This window comes from Motacilla alba, chromosome 2 (assembly GCF_015832195.1).
Source record: "Motacilla alba alba isolate MOTALB_02 chromosome 2, Motacilla_alba_V1.0_pri, whole genome shotgun sequence".
Taxonomy (NCBI): Eukaryota; Metazoa; Chordata; class Aves; order Passeriformes; family Motacillidae; genus Motacilla; species Motacilla alba.
The window spans coordinates 24,694,842-24,711,689 of record NC_052017.1 but is presented as its reverse complement, the minus strand read 5'-3'; the positions used below and the strand labels follow the sequence as shown (position 1 = coordinate 24,711,689).

Sequence of the window (16,848 nt, the reverse complement as noted above, 5' to 3'; positions counted from 1 at the left end):
GCACCCCCAGGTGGACATTCCTGCGGGATCATTTGCTGCACTGGCATTTTGTGGATGTCACCAACCCTGCCTTCTCCTCCTGAAGTAGGATGGCTAAAAAAGGGGTCATTTCACATAAATAAGATATGCTGCAGTACCCTACTGCTGTCAGAATTTCAGTAGGCCTGAGATGCCACATACCTACTTGCAAATGTGCTCATGCTTCTACTACAGAAACACATTGGGTGCTATGAAGCATTTCTAGACTACTGTTGACATGATAATCCAAAAATTGTGTGTCTGCCATTCGTTGTCTGGGAAGCTGAGCCTTCAGCTGCTTCAGTACTCGCCTCTTACCCTTTCCTGTTTGGGTCTAGGCTGTAGGTTCGCTGGAGCAGAACTGTCATCTGCTGTAACAGAGGCCTGCTCGTGATTGGGAACTATGGGTGGTGGTAATAAATGCCTGGAGAAGGATGTGTTGAGGCACTAAATATTGTATTCACTTAACAGTATGCAAGTGTGGAGAAGAATGGAGAATTCTTCATGTCTCCTAATGACTTTGTCACCCGGTACTTGAAGATAATTGGAGATGGTTTACCTAATGCAAGTACTGTACAGCTCCTTGCAGGTGTGGTGGATCAGACAAAAGATGGGTAAGTGTTTTTTTGTGGTTTTGGTTTTGGTTTGGGGGGTGGGGGGAATTTGCAGTTGATTTATTTATTTTTTTCTTTTTCTGTTGTTCATTTAAAAAATACGAAATCATTTTTTCAAACTGTCTGATCCTTGAAGGGGGGTTTGTTTTGTTTTCCCCTGCAGATCCATAATGAAATACAGTATATTTTAAGTGAAAAGAGTAGAAACATTGTTTTCCACTGCTCTTACCATTTAGTGGTGCAAACAATTTTCTGTCTACTATGTATTTTTAATTCATGGGAGCTTTCATGTTTGTTGGCTGGCTCCCCTAGCTCCTGCTTTTCTTTCCTTCCCTAGTCTTTCTGTCTCTGTTTACTTTATGTATCTGTCACAAACACATTCAAATAGAAATCCAAAATAAGTTCAGATGGTGTAGGAAGAGATCCTAGAAAAAAGAGCCCCTGCTTTGTTTTGCCATGGCACTGTTAAAGGTTTTTGCCACTGTGTTTTTCCTTCAAGAGGGAGGAGGAGCACCTAAGGTATTTAAGGAGCTACTCTGCAATCTTGGGAAGACAGCAGTGAAGCTGGTTGCACATGGTTTGCATTTGAAAGGGTGACTTTGCCAATAGGCAAGATTAGCTACTCTTCCATCTTCCTTCCCCCTACTTTAATGAAATCCTAGCATTTGCTTTTGGTACATGCCCAGGCAAGCTGTCTCTTCACCCATATGAGTTGTTGAACCCTGCCTTTAAAGTATCTTTAGAGAAACGTGAGAATAATTAGCTATGGACTTTAAGTGTGTAGTTGTGGCATTTTTAGAAACCAGAAAACTTCAGGCATGACTCATATCAGTGGTTTCAGAGAGTAAAATGTGAGATAAACAAAGCATGACCAGATAATGCAGTTTTCCTAGGGAACAGATGCAGGCATAACTGAGAAATTTTGCAGTCCTTTCTGTGCTCTCTTTTCAGCTCAGCAGTCTCATGTATTTGGCAGCTGGGCACCTTAAACCTTGCGGATGAGTTAATGTGATGACTGCTGCCCCAGTAAAAGAATTCTGTAAAAGGTTGTGTTGGTAATATTGATGGCATCAAGAAAGCCATATCTTCAGACAGTATTTGACTGAAAATGTTAAACATTTCTCAGATTTCTTCCTTTGGTTTGATGCCTGCAAAAACAGCATTTTCCAAATTACATGGCTGGAAATCCGTTTTGTAATAAGAAGATTGAGAGCATAATCCATACCTTGTGATTTGGATCTCCCTCACAGAAGCTGGTGTCAGGAAGAACAAAATGTAAAACTGTAGCCTATGTGAACTTGTTGACAAGTTGGGATTTCGTAACTTGGCGTGATCTTGTAAGAGTTTTGCGGTGTAGTGTTGAGGTTTCTAATTGCTGCTTTCTGCCGTGGGTAAGGATTGTTTCTGTAATCCACACTGTGCAGTGACAGTTCGTAACGTGTCTTTGGAGAGTCTCTTCTGGCATTCAGGCTGTCTTCCTGTTTAGCTAATATGTGAAAGAATGGAGAAAGTTTGGAAAGTGATTAGCATCCATCTCCCTAACGTGGCATTGCAGCATTTTTTGCCGTATTGCTTAGGTTTTTGTACCTTGTTCTCCTGGTGTTTAAAGTAACTTGCAGAGTAATCATCTGAGGTAGGGGTCAGCTGCTTTTTGGCTCCTGTCATGAAATCTCCTCAAGACGGCAACAGGACTGTTGGTCTTCTCCTATTGAATGCTGCCAACTTCACAGTCCAGAGTTCCCAGTTTTACAGTGAAGCACAAACCAGCTTTTGTTGGTGTTCATTTTTAATGGGCTTGTCAGTGTTTAGGGACTTACACGTGGTTAAGGTCATGAGAGTCTGTTCAGTAATTTAGCATTATTTCTATTATAAAATAGAAGGTATCTTGCACGAGCAATGACAAGTTAATATTGTTACAGTGTTAGTGACATAAAGTAGTGCAGTGAAAATACTGCTAGGCTGTTTCCAGAAGCATTTATCCACTGTCTTGGATCCCTCTTTTGCTCTGAAGAAGCAGCTGTTGTTCATGACTGTTGAGCATGACCACTTGTCACTAAAAGGGTCTGAGCCTCCACCAGGGCTGTTCCTAGCACTCTTTAGAATATTTTTAAATTCTTTCTGATTTTGGTGACGGGTTATGTATACGTACCTGTAATCAGTGTGAAATACTTAACTAGGCAAGTACACAGGTGAAAGGCAGACAGCACAAGGATTCAGGCTCATGAGCAGGGCGTATAGATGGGCAAAGAGTTTCTTACCCAAGAGCTGAAGAAGTTCTGAGTGTGAAATGAAAGGAACCATAGCTCTTACATATACAGTAATGTCACAGTGGTTACTGTAGACAAAATCTTATGTAAGTCTAGCCCAGTTCCTGCATTGCTAGAGATTGAGGTTTTGAGGGTCTACGTGAGCTACTGTTATTGTGACAAAGGTATGAGACCTCTTAAGGCATACTCTGTTGTTCAATGAATATCCCTTGCCATGCGAGCAAGTTTTGCCTCCATCTTAAGCCAGGGCAGAGGTTTATTTGATGGTGGGCTTTTCTGCTGTTCTCTTACAGAGGCACGTTTTTAAGGTTTCCTCCAAGAAAAGGAAATACTTTCCTTGCCAGACAAACCTTTCAAAGTAGTCGACTGGTAATAACATTTAAAAAGATTTTAGTAAGTGTTATGTTGCATAGTTGTTGTTTGTATGAAACAGATTGAGGAGCCTGGTTCCTGGCCTTAAGTCTCTCACTCCTGATCTTAGTTAAAAAAAAAAAAAAAAGAAGGCTTCATTTGGTCTCAGTTGGATCAGAAATTTCCCCAAAATACAATAGCTTTCTAAAGGCCTATCAGCAATAGGCCAGGCATTTTCCATCCTGCCTACTGTAATATAATTTTTCAGATTTTTGTTGGTACTTTTAAACATCTGCCTAACAAAATAAGCATTTACTGCATGTCTCTGTTTGGACTGTAGTAACTAACACTTTACTAAGAAACACTATATGCTTTATTTTTAGAAAGGACAAAGTATTCAAAAATAACACTTGGAAATACCAGCATTTTCCATTATTATTGGATACAAATTTATCCTCTAATGCACCAATTTACACTATACTTAGTTTACCTAGCTTGCAGAGTAAAATAATAGATGTAGCTTCAATTTGTGTCCCATTATGTTACCATGTTTAAATTGCTGATACAGTAAAAACATCTGCATTGATTTCTGAAGAAAATCTCTTCATCATTGCATTTGTATGTATTATTACAGCAGGTAATAAAAAGCAGGTGGGTTTTTTTCTTTGTGTGGCTCCTTGCAGACTTTCTCTGGTGGGAATGTGTTGAGTCTGTGGGGTGTCCAGATACCATGGGTGTGAGCATGGAAGACAGGGGAGGGTAGTAAATAGTGGTTTTGCTGCACCATACTCTGTTGTTATGTTTAGACTGGTGCTCTTTTATGTGGATGCTTTTACAATATCAAGATTTGAACCTTCCTGAATAAACTGTGCAGTATTGGCACTGGTAATGAGGATGTGAAGGTGAAGGAAGACTTTGACTTACTTGGGTGGAATATCTTCAAAACTGAAATAAAATTTCGTAAACATTTCAGCTTCCTCTTGCTGTGCTGTTAAAATCACTAGGTTTTTCTCTGCTTTTGTAACATAAGAATGACTTCTTGTTTAGGTATATGAAATAACTCTTAAGTAGTATATTGAAGTCTATGTTAACATGTGCTGTTTAATGACACCTAATGATATTCAGTGAAGGGCTATGCTAAACCCAAAAGGGTGATGCTAAACCAGAGAGAAAACATGTTACCCAGGCAACTACCCTTGTGCAGTGTAGAGAAGTGAGCATATGGCTATGTCGTACACATTTTTTCAGCTTCTTTAAGCATTAAGACTCACACGTGTAATTGACTGAAAAATTACTGCTCAGTTACTGTATTGTATGGTCATAATAGAAGTAAATGAATACGTCGTCCTTAGAATAGATCTGTTGGGAATCACTAGCAGGCTAGTCTACTTAGGGAGCAAAAATACAATAAGAAGAAAATAGCTGGTTTAATTAACATGTAAAAATTGGGTTAATTTGAATTCAGCTGGCACAGCAGATATTAATGTCTCTTCTTTAACAGTCTGGCTAGAACTACACAATTTGTACACTTTTTAATCTTCCTAGTTCTATGAGTAATTGTTTAAAAAATGGATATAGGGTTATCTTAAGCATTTATCTGTGATTTATTTGGGGGGTTATTGCTTCCAAGTGCTGAAAAAAAAATGCTTCTACTAGTGTAAAAACTTGTAATAGTGTTAATACATGGAGTTTTAATCAAACCCAGGCCTAGTCACATAGCATATGTTCTTAACATGGTGCTGGGATTCTGCTGGGATAGGTGCTGTATTTCTTCTCTGTTCTGTAATCACTGTATTGTGAACTGTTGGTAAGGACACGTGCAGGTTGTTGCACACAAAAAGCAGCTTTACCAAAACGGTGTTGGCAGAGATTTTACATTTATAATTCCAAACAATCCTATTCTAGAGTCTTGTCACCTGCTGTCCTTTTTGTTTTTTCTGTGTGCATTTATTATAATCTTTGGAACAGAACTCAGTGCTTTGGATCTGTTTACTGCTCTGTCAGGTATGTAGCCAGTAATAATAAATAATAATAGCTTTTTATAGCCAGTAAGTCACATTGTAACAGTAAATATGCAAAAATGCAAAACTGAGTAGGTTGTGATATATTGGTTCAAAATTGAAGGAAATGTTACTTTTGAAAAAATTTCTTTTGGCTTAGAAGGGATGGAAGTTTTCTGCCTTTGAAAAATTGAGTATCTATGTAGTCTGTGTCTAACAGTGGAGAATACTGAGAGCTCCCAAGGTGTTTAAAGGACTGATGGATTGCTCGTGTGCATATGTAACAAGGCACAGACTTCTTTGCCAGTAAAGCTTAAGGCATTCCTATATGTTTGCTGACATCATTAATTTTGAGTTTCATCTTAAGAATACCTGAGGAGTTTTCTTTTTATTTACTTCTTGCACTATGTTATAATTAATTTATGGTGGCAAGCTCCCAGAGTTAATTATTTGTTAGACCATTTCATACTCTACATTTCTTCTATTTTTATTTATTGCAGGTATATTGAGGGAGGTAGTGCAGAACAGATTTTAGGCCTTCTCTGTGCTGTGCTTCTTTAAAAAAAAAAGTCCTCTTTTATTAATCAAGGAACATGTTCCTCATGGAAGTTGGCTTGTTACCCTGTGGATGTTTGGCTGCTGATGTGCAGCAAGCACACTTCAAGTGTTGATCTAGGAAAGCCAGTAGATGTAATCTTTTAAGACTTCAGCAAAGCTTATGATACTGTCTCTCACAGTGTCCTTCTGGACAAAATGTCCAGTGCACAGCTGAAAAGCCTGGTTACATGATGTGGGGAGTGGCTTACAGATCAGGCACAAAGGGTTACAGTGAATGGAGTGACATCAGGCTGGCAATCTGTCACTAGGGGGGTTCTGCAGGCTCCATCCTTGGCCCTGTGCTCTTCAACTTCATCTTAAGTCACCTTGATGTAGGACTCATAGGGATACTAAGTAAGTTTGCCAACTGCTGACATCCTCAAGGGCAGAGAGGCCCTGCAGAGACACCTCAGCAAACTAGGGAGATGGGCAATCACCAACTGTATGAAGTTTAACAAGGGAAAGTTCCAGATTCTGCACCTGGGATGGGGCAACCCTGGAGGTACAGACAGACTGGGGAATGAGAGGCTGGAGAGCAGCACGGTGGAAAGGGACCTGGGAGTCCTGGTTGACAGAAAGTTAAACATGAGTCAACAGTGCTCTGGCAGCCAGGAGAGCCACCCTTGTCCTGGGGGCCTCAGGCACAGCACAGCCAGCCAGGCAAGGGAGGGGATTGTCCTGCTGTGCTCTGAGCTGGGGCGGCCTCACCTTGAATAATGTGAGCAGCTTTGGGTGGCACAATATAAAAAAGACATTTAGGTGTTAGAGAGTGTCCAAAGGAGGGCAGCAAAGATGGTGAAGGGCCTTGAGGGAAAGCCATATGAGCAGTGGCTGAGGTCACTTGGTCTGTTCAGTCTGGAGGAGACTGAAAGGTGACCTCACTGTGATTTCAACTTCCTCACAAGGGAAGAGGAGGGGATAGTACTAAACTCTTCACTCTTGTGACCAATGTCAGAATTCAAGCAAACAGCATAAAGCTGAGTTCAGGGGGGTTTAGGTTAGATATTAAGAAAAGGTTTTTCACTCAGAGTGTGGTTGGGTACTGGAACAGGCTTCCCAGGGAAGTGGTCACAGCACCAAGCCTGTCTGAGTTCAGGAAGGACAATCCTCTCGGGTGCATGGTGTGACTTTTGGGGATGGTCCTGTGCAGGGCCAGGAGTTGGACTCCATGATCCTGATGGGCCCCTTCCAACTCAGCATATTCTCTGAATTCCCATAAAACAGGTGACTGGAAATTGCTGTATAGTCATGGGTCATCATAACTTGATGGAAAAAATATCTTTTCCAACTTATTCAAACTGTTAGTTCTTCACTGTTATTGCATACTGAGTAAAAGTTTTCATTGAACTGGCTGCAGTGTCACTTTGGATCAAAGTCCTAAGGATACAGTTAGTTTCCATTAAAAATCCCCTGGGTTTGTGTGTGTTTCTTGACAGTTGATACACTGAATTTCGTGCTTTTCAGAAATAATCCTTGTTCCCTAGCTGCTGCCACATGAACCCATTAAAGCTACGTGCCTGCTACACTGACAATGAAGCAGCCTGAGAGACAGCAATCTTTACTATCCCAGACTGCTAGCAGGCCCTGCCACCACATATTTGAAGATGATTTTAAACTCTACAGCCTAGACATTAAAGAAGCAGGAAAAAGAAGAATAGTTGGCCTTTGCCTCTTTAAGAATAGAGTTTGATCTCCATTTGAACTCTTGGGTGTGATGCAGAGAAATTAGAATGTTCAAGGTCTTTGCTGTTATCAAACCTACTGCTGCAAACAATGCCATGTTGTTTAATTATGTATTTCTGCTTATGAACTAACTTCTGGAAGGACAACCCTGTTTTTATCTATGCCCTACTACTGTGCTAGCACATTAGGAACTGGGCTGTAATGATGAATTTGAATAAACTGCTCTTGGGCTGAGGAAGAACATGCAGACTACTGATTGAAATTTGTGACTCAACATGCAGGACTGGAGGGCTGTGATGGATGACTAATAAGTTGCTAGCAAACAGATAACACATTCTGATCGGTTCCTTCTGAAGTGAGTGGCAGCATGTAGGTCTTGAATGGATTTGCTTTCCAAAAGTGCTAAGTACTGAGTCTTGAGGGAAGTTACTCATGTCTTTATTGGCTCTGTCTTGCCAGTGGAGGGAGGTAGGCTCCCCCAGAGGGCAGTTCAGTTAGACATTAAAGCTGACGTGAGTAGCCATGCTGAGTGTTTTGCTTATTTTATGTTCTGTTGTGACTTGCTGAGAGGAATAATGCCTTGTTCAACAGACATTTCCGTTTAGTGATATAAAGGCTTCCTGACAGCATTTGGGATAGGGCATTTTAGGATAAATTTTAATTCCTACTGAATACATTTTGGACATATTTTGGTTATGGTCTTACTTCTTTTGTATAATCAATATTATATTGTATTTCCGTTTTTTGCGAGCAAGTTGGTTTCATAGCTATTTTTTTTCCTTCATCCCTTAGGTTGATATCTTTTCAAGAGTTTGTGGCATTTGAATCAGTCCTGTGTGCTCCAGACGCATTGTTCATAGTAGCCTTTCAGCTGTTTGACAAGACTGGCAAAGGAGAAGTTACTTTTGGTAAGACATTCTTAAATGTGCATTCTTCATGTAAAAATCTGTATCTATGCCAAACTCTGTTTCACCTCCTGTTACCGTAGGAGACAGTAATTGGGAGTGGAACTACATTAATGCCAGGCAACTTTATGCCTGCACTCTTTTAATCATGTATGTGTGCACAGTATGAAGCCAAGGTCATCCTCATTGTTTTCTCTGGAGGACTGGTCACTTCCCTCTTTCTCTTCCCCAACATGCTTGTGCAGGTCCAGACCAGCAGTGATAGGTGACCACAGGAAATGATTGTAAAACTGCAATGAAGTTGCCAGAAGGCTTGGGTGAATGTTGGGTTTTAAATCATTACCCTGAATTATTTTTTGTTTAAATTTGCTGTATTTCAAGCTGGCTGACTTCTAAGGCTTAAAACTGTTTTCTGTGAGATTTTATAGTAATTAATTCATTATTACTTGCCCTCTGCCGTTCCTTCCCCCTGTAAAATTCAGCTGTGTCTTGGAAGTGTGATGTTTGCACTGATAATGAGATATACTCAGGCCAGTTTGAAACTTGATTAAGAGGACTGTTTCTCTCTAGATATCCTAGATATCTCTAGGATCTAGCTTTTGATATCTGGAGGACTATCTCCCACCTGCCTAATGATAAGCGCCATTCAGTCTGAAAGAAGGATTTGGAATTTAGCAGTTTGGACTAATTTCTGTTATTGAGCTTGCACTTGGAAAAGTATGGGGAATTTTTTTTGCTGAGTACCTACACTGTCTAAAATTGCTGTTTCCAATCTGCTACATTTGGACATGGTTATTCCTAGATATCAAGTTTTATTCTTTGTTTTTTAAACAGTTCTAAGGAAATGGGAAATTTGATGATATTGACTCTTCTGTCTTTCCGAAATATATGGTTCACACATCCATTGCATTTTACTAGTATTTCCCACACATGTCTTATGCTCAGTTAAAAAAGCCCTTCTCTTTCCATTTGAACTAACAAGATTCTATAACCATTGCTTGAAACATCATTGTATTCTTTCTACCTTCTCAAAAAAATCTGTATTTGAAGTTGTGGCTGGTGAGAAGACTTGCTGTCTCTTCTTGTGTCTCTTGTTTTTATTATTTTGGAAGTGTGTTGAGGGTGTGAAAGATGTGCTTTTTGTTTGCAGTATTTCAGAAGCTACTACAGATGCTAAAGGGTTTTCAGAAAAAAATTCTGCAGATCATAACCTTGATGAAGGAAGTATTTTGTGCCTAACATTTTTTTGTATTATATGGACAGAGAAGCAGTGAGAGGTGCCATGCTTTTAAAACAGGAGGGAATGCATATTTTACTAGGGTTTTGTTCCAGTGAAGGCAGACCAGAGTTCCTGGAATGCCTGTGATGTGCAGTTTCTTGTCTGTGTCAGAGCCCCTGCTTGCTTGGAGCACTCATTAATAATCTAGGAAGAACTGTATTCGTTTGATCTGAATGCTGAATCAGTCTGACTTAACTTTTTAACTCTTGGCATTCTTGTTTCTATTTTTCCTGCTGTCAAATGCTTCCCTTGGGGTTTTACACAGTGAGTCAAAGGATTTGTTTGGCATTTGAAGTCCATTGAAGTCCTTCTAGTGATGAGAGAAAATCCCATGCCAGACTGTATTTAAGGTATTTGAAAGAGGAGACATGCCAGCATTGGCAGAATCTCAGATAGCTTTTGTTTAATTCCTTCATCTCCCCTTTTGAAACCACAGATGTATTTGTAACTTCTGTATAGTACCTTGTGGCTATCACCCCAGTAAATACCTGGACTGGAGAGGATGGAAGAGCTGTCTCAGTGTTGTGCATTCTCAGCAGAAATGGTTGACCTTTAGACAAGGCTAGTTCCTTATTTTATATCATGAGGAGAAAAAAGGAGTTTTATTTTCCTGCTATAATGGAAAAAACCCTAATATTTTCATAAATACATTATTAAAATACTATCCTGTAACTTTGCCACTCAATGCCTCAGTCATGTGTCTTTGAGGCTGATTATGAGCTCTTTTTCCATTCACTTGAATGAGAGTAGTATCAAGTCCTTATCAAGGTTAGGAGACTTAAATAGGGGTTTTGTATACTGTGGAATTACAGTGTGAAAGGAACAGAAGAATAGAGAAAGGATAATTTTTCAGTATACTGCTGTTAGGTGCAGTGTCTCAAGGCTCTCATTTTAAGTCTCTGTCTCATTTTATTGTTGTAAAGAAACAGCATGGCTTATCTGTGCAGTCATTTTTTTTTCTGTACACTAAAATAATGATATAAATATTTTAGCTTATTCCAAGCAGAATAGTTCCCAGCAGTGAATTTCACATTTTCTACCATGCAAATCCTTCCAACTCTTACTCTTTCTCAGGTGCACTTGACTTGGCGTCTTTGTTAGGAAAGGAATTAATAATGGGCTTTATGCCAATGAACTTTTACACTGAATATGAGGTCCAGGCTGTAGAGACTCAGAGGAATGTTCTGGGTAAAGAAGTTCCAATTCAACACTTTGCACTTACTTTTCTTTAAAAATGCTACACTCTTACTTTAGCTTCTGGGTTGGAAATAGATTTGCATTTTAGCCGAATGTTGACGTCTCTACAATTTTAAATGTTTCATTTCTTGAAAGTGGCAAGTTAACTGTACCTGGTTCTTTGACAGAACTATTACCTATTTAAAAGGGCTGATGTGCAAGCAGTGTGGGTACATGGGGGGATGGAAAGTATTTCTAGTTTATTGCTTTTTGAGGTGAATTAAATGCCCACTAGTAAATTAGTGGCTAGTGGCTGGTTGGGACTACACCTGGCCATTGCATCATGTTGTAGATTTACTTTCTGCTGAAGTGTCAAAGCATTGACAGTTTGTAAGGAGTTAAAGCTCTCAGCAGGAAAGTTTAAATTCGAGGCAAAGAGCAAACCATTGCTTCTTAATGTTGAGTGTTGACAGGCACATAAAAGCTGATAATGTAAGTCCAGGGGTTTAAGAGACTTAGTAGAGTTGCTTTTTTGTCGTGTGACTGTATTTTAATGCCTCATTAAAGAAGCAGAGCCCTTTGAAATTCTTTACTAGATGGCATTTAAAAAAAAGGTAAGATGGTTGCATAAAAAAAGTGTTTAAAAACGAAGTCATTGTAAACTTCATCTTTAATTTTGGATGGGTAAAATAAATGATGGTACCTAGCAGTTCTGAGCTGTGAATAACACAGCAGTGATACCCAGGAACTGGAACTCACATTTTCTGATACCTGTTCTCACAAGCCCTAGTGTAGGGCAAAATAAGTGTTGTCCATGTTGATTTTGCTAAGAGAGTAAGGAAAGGCACAGTAAGAGGTGTGGTTGCCTGAGTCTGTGCTGCCAACCACTACTGAACCAGCTTTAAAGATTTTAATTCTGATTTCTATTAAAGTAGAATTACCCATCAGACAGAAATTCTTGCTCTTGTACTTAATGAAATGGAGCTGTGGTATAGTGTGTGGTTTTATGGTTTTGGTTTTCTTTTTTAGACATCCTCTAGTTCAATCTGAAGCTGTTTCAAAATGGATGCTGTGTTGTGCTGCTTTGAGAAGTATGAGTATGCTGTAAAATGTCAGTCCTTTAATTAAAAAAAACCAAAACAACAAAACAACAACCTCCCGCCAAAGCCAGCAAAAACATGAAGGAAATTGGGAACCCACTCCCCAAATTTTTGTTTGTTAAGTGTAGCAGCTGCAGATTCAAGCATTGGATTTTGCTTCTGTCTTTAAAACAAAACTTCATTGGCATGCAGACATCAGCTCTTGTGGGTCTCTGCTTCTGTTATTAATTATATCAGTACATTTGTTAGATAACACAGTTATTAAGGATGCATCTTACTAAGTGCTCCTGTTTGCTGATACTTGATACTTGAATTACCTGAATACTTGTTCGTAAACTTTCTAAAAAAACATAGCTCTTAAGAGAAGTTTAAATAGCTCGACAGTTATTGTGATGAGCTTCAAAGTTTTTTCCTCTACGATAATGCTCTGATATTTTTTTAATATACAAAAATGATTACCAGAGTTTCATAATTGCTTTCATGACCAAAGAATTCACTTCTACTTGTGGGACGTAGCTCTCGCTTTCATTACAGAGGATTACTTGTTTTATGCTTTGCACTGCAATTGCTGGTATGACTTGGTTGTTTTTATGGAATCTGTAATTCTTTTTATCTCTTGCACAACACCTACCTTAGTGATGCCCAGCCTGGTACACTGAACACCATGTAAAGCAATGAAAAGCTAAATCTGAACCAACAAAATAAATTGCTGTAGCTATAAGCTTTGATCTCTTGATAAACTGCAGTATTTATCAGTGATGCTTCCATTGCTGGTTCAAATTGCCTTGATACCAGTTGTAGCTAGTGAGTTGTTACCTTACACATCACAGCTTCACCTATACAGCGAACATTTGCTGACATATAAATGACAGCTGCCTAGATATGATGGATCCAGTGGCAACATTGCAGATGCGAAATCTGTTCAGTCTCTAATGTTTTTTGTTGTTTGTACGGTGCTGAATTTTGCACAAATAATTGTCAGTTTTAATTACAAAAGGATGTGAATTAAACTTGTTAGTATATTTATTTTCTTAAAAATAATTTTTGACATCTTCTCAGACTATTTTTTGAGAATTTAATTTCTATACATATATCAACTTAGCAAGTTTTTGTTTTGTTTTTCGCTTTTAACTAAAATGTTATATAACCAGGCAGACTTGGATGCAAGTATCTTAAGTAAAAGAGAGCCTGTTAGGATACAAAATGAATCTGTCATTCTAAATATGAGGAGAAGCTTTGTCCTATTACACTGTTTGGTTTCATTTGGTCTAGAAAATGCAAGTGATTTTTCTACATCATCCAGAACTGAAATTCAGTGTTTCAGTTTGTTCTTTATTATTGGTTTTGTTCTGTTGTTTTGTTGGGGATGGTAAGAGAACCCTCAGATAATTCAGACTGGAAGTGACTGTGGCAGCCATATGGTTCAAACCCTTGCAGCACCACCATCAGGACCAGTTGCTCAAGGGGAAATATCTAATCACGGTTTTAAATAATCTCTGAGGCTGAAGACTCTGCAGCCTCTATGAGCAAGCATTTCCCAGAGTTTGATCACTATTGTAGTGGAAAAATAAATTCCTGATGCCTGGTTGGGATTGCCAGTGTTCCAGCTTGCATCCATTGTCCTTCCACTGTGCATCTTTGTCTTCCCTTCATCTGTTGGGTAGCTGTAGACAGCAGTGAGCTCCTCCTTTAGGTCTCCCATCTCCAGGCTAAGAAAACCCCATTCTGTCTGCCTCTCTTACGCATGTCGCATGCATCATCCCCCAGCTGCCTTGTATGGAGAAAATAGAAGTGATGTTCTGTTTTTGTTAGCAGGTTGTGCTGTTTACCTTGGTGAAAGTGATCTGGTTTTTTTGGGTTTTTTTTTGTTTTTTTTTAATTGTTATTATTACTCAAGGCAAGAGGACTAGAGTTATTCTTTATGCCCACAGGGGGCTTAGTGTTTTTCAAACTTCAGGTCTTAGGGTGCTGGCAAGTTTGTTGCTAACTTGTAATGAGGCAAGGAAAGGTAATAAAAAAATGTAAGGCTGTTGCTTGTGAACTGAAATTATGGATAGCCACAGTTCAAGTAGAAATATTTTTAAAGGATTGCATTCTGGAAAATTTCTGAAGACATTTTAAGTAAGCAAATTATGTAACATTCTGTATGTAAAGTCATGTTATTCTTCCTTACATACAGCAGAGACAGATGAAGCAGACAAGCTTGAATCCAGAGTCTTACTTGCTGAGGGAGATGGTACTTTTTTTTTTTTTTTGGGTGGTATTTTCAGTATTTACACAGGTAACAGAAATGCACAAGTATCTCAGTCAAAAATTAGGGCCAAGCTGAACAGGATGCTGTATGAATATGTCATGAGAAAGTGAATTAGTAGTTTTCAGACGTGACAAGGGCACAAACAACCAGAGGAGGGGGAAGGTAAGAGGATAAAAAAGACAACAATTTCAGCAGATTTGTGAAGTTGAAGCTTATCATGGATTTTTTTGATTGGGAAAAATCATGAAGGCACAAGCATGTTCTTTGTGATAGTGTTTTCATTAGTGTGAAATTAATCTGCAAGACTGCTCTGTCCTTGTTGAAAAGTTTGGCTAGGGCAAAGAATTGTGTTCAGTAGCTAGTGTCTCTCTCCTGAAAGAAAATGCATGCTGAACATTTTTTAGGATTGGTATTGGACTTTATGGTTTGCTGCAAGCATTTTGGGGGATCTGTTTGATGGTTGCATTTTTTTAAAGTCTACCTGCAACATTTGATAGACATTTATTTACCAATACTGGTCTTCATTTCACCTCTGTGTACAACAGGTGCTGTACAGCCTTTGTTGCTTCTTCCAGACACAAAATGGTTATGGTTCCCCTCGGAACAGAGGTGACCAGTTTTAGCGGGAGACTCCAGGCTCCTGCTTCTCCACCCTGCTGTGGCTGCCTCTGAGGATGCTGGCACTCCAGTGGGGCTGTCACAGTACAGTCTTTTTAAATGCCCAAGGGTGTGCCGAGTTAACCAATGCATTTTCTAAGAGCAGCTCAACAAGTATCATTAGCTTTTGCTTCTCACTGATGGGCTCCAGATATTGATCTGTTATCTGGAGGTGAAAAAATATCAATTTTTTTATATATATGTTGACCTTTACTGCATTTCTTTAATGATCAGGTTCTATTACAAAAAGAACTACCCTGATTTTGGAAACTTTTAAAGTGATATATGAATGTTTTCTGAATAACTGAATGTAGATACATGGGAATATCAGATTGGCACGTGTGTGCTGTATGGTATCTTGTCAGAGATCTGAAGAACTGCTTGGAAGATGTTCCAGTTCAGTGGGTTAAAAATCCTCTTTTTACAGAAGACCAAGTGTAGATTTGCACAATTGACTATAATGGCTCCAATTTTAAAAGACAGAGGTAACAGAGAGCACTTGGAATTGGTGGGATAGTTCAAGAATAGTACATGGCTAAAATATTGTGCTTTCTGCTGCTACTTCATGCTACTTAAAAAGAAAAAAATAGGTGTGGGAAAGGTGGGAGCATGCCGATTTGAGAGTCAGTTTCAACTGTAGGAGGTCACTCTTTGGTTAACAGAGTAACTCTTTGGTAAGTTGAGGGTCAGCCATCTGTATATCCTGTTGGAAGAAAAAGCCCAACATGATTACTAGGCAGAATTTGGGGAGGCACCAAAAGCTTCTACACCGGAACATATTTTAAACCGTGTCAGGAGCTGTATATCACTTTAAGCTTGTTTTTTTATTAAGATTTTTCCCCATCCCATTTTCAAACTGGCCTGGAATTGCCAGATTAGAAAGCAGAAACTTCAGCAAGTTCTAGGAGCCAGAAAAGTGTTTTGTTATTACAGATTTTAATATGAAATTTCAGATAGCAAAATACACATATTTTTGTGGTGTGTGTAATTTAGTTTTCTAAATTGGAAAATCTGCTGTTACCTAGCAGTTAATGACTATTTTTTCCTAACATTTGGAATTCAGGACCTGATTTAAGAGGCTGATAAAAGAAAACAAAACTGAGAATATGCTGGAAGTGCTCAAAGTGAAAATTACAGTTTAGATAGGTTTGAGGGTAGATAGTTAGACATTTTAATTGAACTAAAATAGTTTTATACCAATACAGTACTGTTGTGGGAGTACATTTTGTGGTGTGTTTGAAATTGAAGTATTTAAGTGAGGGAAAATGTGTGTTAATGCTTTGCAAGAAAGTGATTTTTTTTTTTAATATCATCTATCTAAGCAAAATAGCTGTTAAAGATATAAAGCTTTCAAGTCTATGCTGGAAAGTGTAAAGTTCATGGTTATTTCTTTGAGCCAGGAGTTTGCTTTTATCACTTTGATTTGTATATGAAATTGCTGTAGGAAACAAAGATGTGAATTCTGAAGTAAGTTTTTTATTGCTGGACAGCTACAGTGAAATTAGTCCCTGGTGGTGTAAAAAAAAAAAGATGTTGATTCCATCTACATTTGAAAAATATTCTTGCAAAATAAACAGTTAGAAAGAATTTCAGATTTAATGTGTCTGATACTTATGGACTATACCCAGTAAAGATTTTAGTAGCTTGTTCTGTTAAGTGACTTTCTTTAGACACAAAATGCAGTGGAATAATGACTTTCTGAGTTTTCCTTTTGAAATCTAAAGTTTGTAAGTCCAAATTTCACTTGGAGAATATTGGTGGTCCTTGTTGTGTCAAGTACGTCTGTAGTTATTCCAAAGCATGCTTTATTTCTATTTTACTTCTTAATCACAGGAAATGGAATGTCATAGGAATGAAAATGGAACGGAATCACAGGAATGAAAATGTAAATGCATCATGCTTGTTTGTTCAATAAGCATCTAAACATACACATCAGTACACTGCAGA

General features: G+C 38.6%; 1 protein-coding gene across 3 annotated transcripts in view; it reads left to right on the top strand.

The window, feature by feature from the left end:
- Window positions 1-16,848, top strand: part of SLC25A13 (solute carrier family 25 member 13) — a 99,081-nt gene that overhangs the window by 27,885 nt on the left and 54,348 nt on the right. For all 3 annotated transcript variants that reach the window (XM_038127773.1, XM_038127772.1, XM_038127771.1), the window contains 2 exons: window positions 490-632; window positions 8,323-8,438. In XM_038127773.1, coding sequence (XP_037983701.1) covers window positions 490-632; window positions 8,323-8,438 — 259 coding nt within the window. The remainder of the gene's footprint in view (window positions 1-489; window positions 633-8,322; window positions 8,439-16,848) is intronic.